This window comes from Pagrus pagrus (genome assembly GCF_965226575.1).
Source record: "Pagrus pagrus genome assembly, chromosome: 20".
Taxonomy (NCBI): Eukaryota; Metazoa; Chordata; class Actinopteri; order Spariformes; family Sparidae; genus Pagrus; species Pagrus pagrus.
This window is the reverse complement of record NC_140207.1, coordinates 24,180,348-24,190,476: the sequence shown is the minus strand read 5'-3', so window position 1 is coordinate 24,190,476 and position 10,129 is coordinate 24,180,348. Positions and strand designations below refer to the sequence as shown.

At 39.1% G+C, this 10,129-nt stretch overlaps 1 protein-coding gene across 1 annotated transcript in view; it reads left to right on the top strand.

The window, feature by feature from the left end:
* reck (reversion-inducing-cysteine-rich protein with kazal motifs) overlaps positions 1–10,129 on the top strand; it is an 83,034-nt gene that overhangs the window by 33,323 nt on the left and 39,582 nt on the right. The window contains exons 4-7 of the mRNA XM_084340359.1: positions 6,175–6,211; positions 8,364–8,449; positions 8,628–8,675; positions 10,040–10,073. Coding sequence (XP_084196485.1) covers positions 6,175–6,211; positions 8,364–8,449; positions 8,628–8,675; positions 10,040–10,073 — 205 coding nt within the window. The remainder of the gene's footprint in view (positions 1–6,174; positions 6,212–8,363; positions 8,450–8,627; positions 8,676–10,039; positions 10,074–10,129) is intronic.

Below are 10,129 nucleotides of genomic sequence, written 5' to 3'. Positions count from 1 at the left end.
AAAAGGAAACAGAACATGCTTTGTTGTACCAGTGCAAAGGTTGTTCTCAGCTTCTGCTATGGATCTGAGCTGATGTTTCAGTTAAACAATTTGGGCCATCTGCTTCCCCCTTTTTTGCAGTAATGAGAGAAACCCAATAAACTGGCCAGACATTAGTTTAATTATATATAATTATTATTCATAAAAGGGTGTTGTCCACTGCTGCATGTTGTAAAAAACATAACTGAAACAGTAAAGTCATTCAAAGTTGGTAATGCTAAAATGCAATTTTGAAAAGTGATCAAGCTTTGAGCAAATGTTGTGATGTGTGGTTGTGTTGCTGATGGTAATCTCCTGCCCAGGGTTCAGATGGATTCATATCAACTCTCTAATTAGACTTATACAGGAAGTGGGTTGGTGGTTGTGGTCGGTGATTGTGGTTGGAGCACCTGGCTCAATCACACAATCTCTCTCGCTCTGTCACACACACACATACACACACACACACACACACACACACACACACACACACAGGCTCAGCTCTTCCTCCCACCATAGTTAATTACAAAGCAGAGGGGCTGTGTGGTGCTCGTCTCGTCTCTCTCCAGGCAGCACTAAACAGTCTTAAATGTAAGCTCTCTCGCTTACATTGTTGTCTGTTTGCATGTTGCCTACTAAACATCTTTGCTGCCCAGAAGTAAATCCTAAGCGGTGCTGACCATGATGGATACATTAATCTGTAAAGGTTTATTATAGATTTGATGCTTATTTCACTGGAATCAAAATGTTATTTATGAAAATGGAACTGATAGTTTTGTCCTGAGTCATAAACATTGTTTTTATACTGTTCCACAAAAGCAGAAACTCTACACTAATACTATAGTGAGCACAAGGACAACAGACTTAATGAACAGCAGCCAGGAGATCCATTCCCACCTGAATATAACCAACTGTTATTACATTACTATACATGTAATAACTAAACTTGAGCACTAAACACATTAAAGTATTGATCTTGAATCAGTAGCTGAAGAAACATATTAGATTCACTCTTTATAATGCATTTTAAACATTTATTGTTTAACACCTGGGAAGTGGCTGTTTAGAGGACATGTTGACCTGATTATAGTGATTTTTTAGGATTAATTGTGGTAATTTGATCGTAACACATCAATTAGGAAAATAGCAATATGTCCCTTTAAAAGGGCTCTATGTAACAATTCATATGTATGTCCTATGTGACCAGATTGCAATGTGACATGAAATATTAGACCTTCCCCGTCTCTCTTGGTCTATTGGGCGATACACTCATGTGGACGGTTTGTTTCTGTTGTTTAAGGCAAGTTTATTTAAAAAACATAAAAATTGCATGTAAACCACATTAAAAACAAGTAGGAAGACATCAAGAAACAAAACATTAAAACAAGCTAAGAAATAGGAAAATGAGCTAAAATAGAAGAAGTTTAGAAGAGACAAGACTAAAGAATAAAAGTCACAGTGCAGTTCAAAGCCTTGACATTGCTTCAGTGAAAGGCAGTGTCAAACAGAAAGGTCTTCAGCCTTGATTTAAAAGAGGTGAGAGTTGGAGCAGACCTGCAGTTTTCTGGGAGTTTGTTCCAGATATGTGGTTCATAATAACTAAACATGTTGAGTTTTGACTCTAGGGACTGAAAGCAGACCTGTACCTGATGACCTCAGAGGTCTGGATGGTTCATAATGTAGCAGCAGATCAGTAACCAGTCAGTGCTTTATAAACCAACAGCAGGATTATGAAGTCTATTCTTTGACAGACAGGAAGCCAGTGTAAAGATCTGAGAACTGGAGTGATGTGATCTACTTTTTCCTGATTTGACTTTATGCAAGTTCTGGAGTGCCTCATCTCAGCGCCTCTCTCTGCTCGGACAGCAACAGTAGCTAACATTAGCTTAGAAATGGAGTTCGCTAGCATAAACCAGCAACTGACTTCCAGCACAACACAGAAGTACACAGTCACCGTTTAAAGCACAACAGCATTCGACAAAGGCCTTACTGTGGGTCGGCCCTAATATTGAGCCCCCGTTTTAAAAAGTGGGTCCTTGTGTCAAAATTTAGAATCTGAGATATGTTTCAGCTGATACTGTGTTCACATTTTGATTGCTTGTCAGAAAGCAAACCAAAATGTAATGCCGTGATGATTATAACCAAAAATATCATGAAAGATGTATTATGAAAGTTTACACAAATATTAGTGCGAAAACATATTAAAGTCACACCATGAAGGCCTTGGATTTGAACTGGAGTGAACTGTAAAGTATATAGCAACGCTCTGTTGGACACATTGAACTAACAATGAATACAGTAAAAAGTCCATAAACAAAAGCAGCTTGGTTGTTGACAGCTGACCTGAAATGACTTTGAATGCAGACATGTGTTGATCTTTCTATGCAGCCATTCATCTTTTCACATGTTTTCATATGTTTGGGCTTTTTTTGGGTGTTAATAGATGATCCTGCATACTGTCCTTCACTTTACCCACTTTATATACAACGTTGTGTCCCTCAGACCCTCATCAGGTAAAACTCATGCGCTGAATAGTTAGTGTGTGGATTTTCTGTCTTTGTTTTGTCCACAGAGTTTATGATCCGAGCCAGCTGTCTGTCTGTAAGACGCTGGAGTGAAAGAACTTTGTAGCAAGTGTTTCCTGCTGGATGTTGACAGTTAAAAAGCAGAACTTTAGAAACATAATAGTGGACGTGGCACAGTTATACTAGCACCACCTGGCCATCTGCACACCATCTCCACATTACTACAAACACACACCACAGCAGGAGCTGGAGCTGACCTGTGAGGGACAATGTAAGTGTGTGATCTTAAAGCAGGCACTTTCCTCTTTGTCACACACTTAGTCACTCACTGAACATTACGACTACCACAAACATCCAAGCTGTGTTTCAGTAGGTTCTCTCACTAATGTTAGCATAGCAAGTCTTGGCTACAGTTGCTAGAGCTAGACAGGTAAGGAGCCGGGTTCTGTGGGCTCGCTGTGGTCTCTGCCTCTGTTCAAACTGCTACTGAAGGCAGGTGAGCTGTGCTGTGCTCATGCTGCCCTCTGAAGATGTTGACGTAAGGCCTCCAGATTTCATCCCAAACGTTCATATTACTGTGCACAGATATAGGGCTGTCACAGTTCTTAAAATCCATGATTTGATTTGACATTGGATTTAAGGTCACGATTTGATTTAATTTTCAATTTAAACATTTGTTTCAGCACTGATGGCTGTGCTATCACATCTGGGTTAGTACATATCAACATATGAGGGCTCCAGACAAATGTTTTCCGCTAGTAGCTCTGGTGCTCCTTACTGAACATTTTAGGATCACCAGCACAAAATTTAGGGGGCACCAGTTAAATCATCAAGAAACACAATGCATTCATATGTATAGTTTTACTATTTTAACTGTATGACTGATAAATCCTTCGGCAAAAAAAACCAAAACAATTTACAGCAACAACAATGTTTGGTTTTATTTTAAAGTGAAGTAGTGGTAGTTTTCCATAACTTTGTAAAGGGAAACTGAAGCACCTCCTAAAACTAGATATTATAAACAACATGGATTTATTACCAGTAGTTTAAACTATGTTTGTACAGTGTTAAAAGTGTAGCATATTAGTCTGTTATTTGATTCCTTGTGATGCAGAATCTATTGCACAAAAAACATGAAGGTGTTTTAGAGGAAGCTGAACCCAAGTAACAGACATCATGGCAATACTTGGAATTATTATCAAAACATTTTTTACAACAGTTTGACTTTATTCTGGTACTTTTTTGCAGGTTAGGGTCAGACAAGTTCAAATAATATCCACCAAAAATAAAGATTACAGAGTTCAACCAAATATAGATCAAATATATCATATATAGTCTCTCAAATGTGTCTGGAGTGAACCCTCTTCTTCTAAAATCAATAAAGGATTCAGTGTATTTTTTAATTAGAACTGACATCATGACACCACTAACAGATACTGTATGTTTCATAGTACTTGAATTTAGGCCTCTTCACACCTGACAAAAGCAAAACTGTGAGAGATACAACGTTTACTTGGTCCGGTGCAAAGATAGTATGAGCTTTAAACTCCATAGAGAAAGACATGAGATGTTCTATTAGACACGTACACACAGGCTCTGGATCACTGGGTAGACTGGAGGACTTTCTGCTTTGGCTCATCTGAACTTCAACATTACTCTTCCCGTCGTGTTCTTGCCTTATTGGCCCCCACTTCATCACAAATCATGTTTATGCCTCATGTAAAGACACTGTTACTCCTCGGCCTGACGTCCGCTGACAGGAGCCTTTGTTCCCCAGCCAAGAGGCATGGGGGTGTTAACAGGGACGTGGATTTACATAAAGGACTGTCCTGTAAAGCATAGGAGCATGAAGAGGATTCTTTCTGTAGCACACTTCTGTTTCCATGTCTTTGTGTGCTGCTGTCCCTGTCTGTGTCTCTCTCTGTCCCTCAGGCAGAGGAGACAGACAAGCTTGTTTGTGATGATTAATCCCACAACATTTCACCACAAACCCAGTGGGACTTTCATAGGATTCATATGTTTTCCTGTTTTGCAACACTGTTCTGATCGTAGGAATGTCATGTTTGTTCTCACAGCTTCTTTAGCAACCTTTCATGTCTCTTCAACATGTCAGTAGATTGTTCACTATATGTTTCACACTTTTATTTTCTACGGCAAGAAATGACTCAATGAAGAGTTTGCCCCTAATGCTAGCCCCGAGGGTTTATGATCGCCAATCAGAAAAATGTATGCTTCCAACCAGTGTTAATTTTGTCGGCTATTTTTCAATTTAGTTTTAGTCTTAGTCTTGTGTCAAATGCCCTTATTAGTTTTAGTCGTATTTAGTCAGGTTGTATTCTTTTTTGTTCAGTCACATTTTAGTCGACGAAAAGTCTTGGCATTTTAGTCTAGTTTTAGTCGACTAAAATCCAAAGTATTTTAGTCTAGTTTTAGTCAATAGTCTTTTTTTAGTCTTTGAAAGCATTTTGACAGTAATGTTAATCACAATTAATCTAGTCAAACCACTAGATTCATTTTAGTCTTTTTCTCACTCATCTCACAAGATTTATGTCATTATTACCTGAAGTAGCTCCACATGTTGAATGATTAGGAATGCTACGTTGCTAGAGGAGCAGCTGCAAAGACACGTGTTGCTGCTTTGTGTCGGCCCGTGCCACACCGATGTGAACCAAAAACACTGATGACGTGATGTCTGAAGTAAGATAGGTAATAGGTTGCCAAAGATCCCACCAAATTTGATTTTTTTAAGCAGGTAAATCGACCCAGATGAAGCTACGACATCTCAGGAATAATACGTTTTATCAGGCAGGAATACATTTATTGAAACACGGGTTAACACGTGAAATTACTCTGTAGCACATTTCACCAGAGAAGCTCTGTTTGTACTCGTCGCACTTAGCACAGAGCACCGGTGTTGTGTGTGCTCCTCACTCAGGCACACACACACACACACACACACACACCTGGCAGCAGCGCAGGAGGAGAAAAAAACTGACGCGCATCCAGTGAAGGCACTTTTTGGATTGTAATTTAAAAGTCTGTGACGAAAAAAGAAAGAGACATTTTATTACGTTGTTATTTAACTAAGTAGATTTCGTCTCGTCTTTTTTCGTCAACAAAAAATGTGTGTTAATTTCGTCACAGTCAGTGTTTAAGGGCATTGATTTTGTCTCGTCTTCGTCTCGTTTTCCTCGTGAAAAAAAACATCGTTGACGAATATTTTTCGTCTCGTCTCGTCTGATGAAATTAACACTGCTTCCAACACTAGCCCCAAGTATGTACATTAGACCCTTTTAACAGCCTAAGAGCTTAACATAATGAAGTACTAATGTGACAGTTATTCTGTAAAGCTGTAACCAAGAGTCTACAACCACAGCAGGCGCAAACTGACCAACCACAAGATTCTTTGACACTAAACGGGTGATTTTAGCATGATTTCAAAAGCTTCCTCTAAATCCATCTGGTGTCAAGAGCTGGTTAGGAAGTGATCTTATAATCCATCTTCATAAGCCAGGTATATAATGTAAATAATGTATCAACCATGGTAACACATAGTTTATAAAACTATGTGTTACAACGTTTTAGTACTCTTCAAGTGACATGTGACCTTTTGACCTTCTTTGTCTTTTAGAATGAACTGTGGATGTGCATCAACTCTACACTTCCAGGTAAGAGAAGAGCACTAATATGAATACCTGTTTGTGTTAAATGTCTAATACTCTCATAAAAGAGCCCATCCATAGGTCTACATGAACAATGGCTCATCCATCTAATGTCAAAGGTGCTGCTTGTAAGATAATTATCAGTAGCTGTGCAGTTCTTCTCAGCTCCACAGAGCACTTTAGCCTCTTTAGCTTTTTTTTTGTTTAAGAGTCTGTAACTCTCAGTCTCAGCTGCTGCTGCTGCTGCTGCTGCTGCTGTAAACAGGTTGATCTATTATCTCCTAAAACGTCCTGACAAACCCACTGCACACTGTCTGCCCAACAGCAAATACCAGACAGACACAGACTAGCTGGTGAACATAGTGGTGTTGTTAGCAGCTGAACAGCCAGATGTTTTTCTCAGGAGTTGGTGGAGACCAAAACAGAGCTAAAAGAGAGTGAATATTAGACTTACATTCATCACGTCATCAAGTGGGTGTGTAAATAGGAATCTCTTTGATGACATGCTAGCATACATGTTGTCAGTATTGTACAAAGAACACAAAAGTCATACTTGAAAAGTACAATACATGCCTCCAAACCTTAATTGTACTTAAGTACAGCACTTAAGTAAATGACGCAGTAATGTGTAACTCATGTGGATTATGTTCAGTTTATTATGGACTCCTGCTAAGAAACTGAATGAAAGATTAATGCAGCTGTAAAAGAACAGTTCACCCAAACATTCAATCATTTTCTCCTCAGCCCCATGCTGAGGAAACGTGGCTGAAGTCTCGTAGTCCACAAAACATTTCTGGAGCCTCACAGCAAAACAGCTTTGCAGCATTCTCAACTAAAGTAGATGGGACTTGTTACATAACGTCTCTGGAAGCCCCAAAATGATTGAAATGACGTTATTTGCTCCCTCAGTGTGTGGTTGGGCTCCTGCACTCAAACACTTTTAGCTGAGCAGTTACAGTGTTGGTTTTTACTTTAGAAGCAGTGTAAAGGGGAAACATTATGTAGATTGGTACACAGTTGTTTTCATTCTAATATTTATATCAATATTTAAACTTCGATGAGGCTGTCGTCGTACAGGTCACAGAAGTTAGGCCAGCTGTTCAGACAAACTTGTAAACTTGGTCTGGAATAGTTTTCCACATCATTCATTGTATCTACGTGACTGAATGCAATGTGCAGACAATAAGTCAAAATGACTCAAACACTTTGACTCTAGAACTGACATGAAACATGACAGTCAGCCCCAGCTGTATCTACTGTCTGTACTGTGTCCGGCTGCATGAGAAGAGATGGTAGAAGTGAAGCTGTTGAAGCAGTGAGGAGAGCTGGGCCTCAGCAGAGCCGACAGACAGCAGGCAGTGGATCAGAGCCTAAATCCTGCTGCCTGCGCTCTGGATAAATCTACCTGTCAGAGGCCTAATAGCATCCAGATTGGGAGGTATTGTTATTTTTACCTTCTAATACCCACTGAACACTGGCGTCCAGACAGCCTCAGGAGTCTGTAAAGGTTGAACCAGTTAAGGAACAGGCCTCGCTCAGATCCTCTCAGACTGTGAGATATCATCGTCCTCTGATGTTCACTGCATTCCAGCAGCTTTCAGAGGTTTACTCTGTTAGTGTAACTACCTGTCCTGGACATGCCAACTTCAATTGATGATGTTTTTTCACTTTTCCTCAACTGTAGAGTCATTTGTTGGAACTCAATATATAACTAATTTAAAATGGACAGCTCTGTATGATGTGTGTCAAGCAGGGGAAACAAAAAATAACATTTTTGCCATTAAAAAAAAAAAAAAAGTACTTAACTGACAGCTCAAATGGCTTCTTACTGTATCACACCCAAACACTGACAGATGTTGTGAGAAATATAAATACATGTAAATATGTCATTAAAGCTGAATTATTTGTAAAAATAAATAACAATAACAATAATAATAATAATAATAATAATAATGTATATATATCAAGTAAATATAGGATATTTATAACAGCAGACTGACAGATGAATACAGGTCCACTATATATTGTAACATATATGCAGCTTTTCATAGCAGCATTGTCCCCATAAATAAATCCATCTTCACAAACTATAAGCTACCCTCCATAAAATAGGTAACATAACATATGGTTGATTCTGTGGTGTTGGATTTGTCTCCAGGAGTATCCAGGAAGTCAGACGGCTGGGTGGGGCTGGGCTGCTGCGAGCTGGCCATCTCAGCTGAGTGTCGCAGGGAGTGCAGACAGGTGAGAGATCATCAGGAGAGCATGTCCAACTTTCTCTTTAAGAATGGCTGACCTCACATTAGTTTTGCATGAACATTGATTCATGTTTACGTCAGCTCTACCTACCTTCCTGTGGTTGGCTGTTCGGTGTTCATGACGGAGTTGACTTGCTTTGATTTCCTTTTCTTTTCCTTTACAGGCATCATCTAAAAATGACATAACAAAAGTATGCAAAAAGGTCACAGAGGTAAGTTACACAGCTGCAGGTTAAGTGTTTGTTTCAACTGTAGTTCACAATTTTTCTCTTATTCTGACATAACCAATAAAAATTAAGTAGAATTAAAAGGATAGTATATTAATACCACTATTCCTGATAACTTCTAACCTCTTCTTTCTAATCTTTACTTCTACTACTTAGAAAGAATGAGTGTGTGAAGCCATCAAATTATATAATTCTCTCCTCCCCTCTCCTCTCCTCTCCTCTCCTCTCCTCTCCTCTCCTCTCATCTCCTCCTCTCCTCTCCTCTCCTCTTCTAAATAAATAATAAATAAATAAAGTTTCAGCAGCAGAGGTCCGTTGCTGCGAGGTGCATGCAGGGGAAACAGTGTAGATATTTATCACATCACTGAACTTTAAAGCTCCTCACATTCCCACCAGCAGTGATAAAAACTACCTTGATGAATATCACACTCATAGCATTGGTCAGGATATTAGGACCACATGTATTTAATGTATTTACAGGTGAGACGTATGTTCTCATTCTCCAGTTATATAATCCCCATTCATCAACTGAACTTTCCTTTTGTAAGTCTCGTATCCGTCCCTGCCTCTTACTCCCAGAGTTGTCTTCATAGTTTTCAATCATTATTATAATTGAGTGACCAGCCCTTTGCTGAAACAAATCTTTGGAGTTCTTAAATCATGGCAGAGTATAACTTTTTAAAAAACCACATGAGATTGTTGTCCTTATACAGATCCAGTAGTTTAACAATGCCCTTACTTAACCATGTTTTTAATTGGCAATTTTTTAATTGGCATATTATAAAGTTTCTTTAAAGCAACATTATGTAGAAATGATCACTTTGTGCCCCCACAGTTTCTGAGTGCAACACCACTGTTGTTAATACAGATCCCAGGTCTGTAACAATGAGCTAACTCATTACATCATAACACTGTTATGTGTTGAAAACTTGATCCTGCCCACTCACTGAAGTCACATGGCACAGGGCCAACTGGCTGTGGCAGAGACACCATTCACCCCATTATAAGAGGTCCATCAACATGGTTTTGAAGCTGTTATTTTCAGGTAAAACAGTTACATAATGTTACCTTCAGTGAAAACATGAATGATAAAGGAGATCTCTACAACGTTACTAAGACATTTTTTCATTAAGATGAGAATATTTTAAAGCTTAATGCAAAGAGAAAGCAGGGGTTAGGGTCACAAAACTCCCTCAGTCAAAACTGAGATGGAAAAATCACATGAAGGCCAAAAGCCTTTGATTTAGTCACTGTCAGCAGTCACCAGCCTCTGAGGTGGAGCATTATTGTACCTTCTAATTCTGTGTTAAAATAGTGACTTCACAACAGCTTCTCTCTTCTCGTTTCAGAACTCCCTCTACAGCTGCATTACCAAAAATGAAAGTAAGTTGTTCCTCACACAAGATGATGAGTGAAGAAGCCAAACACTGATCTCATCT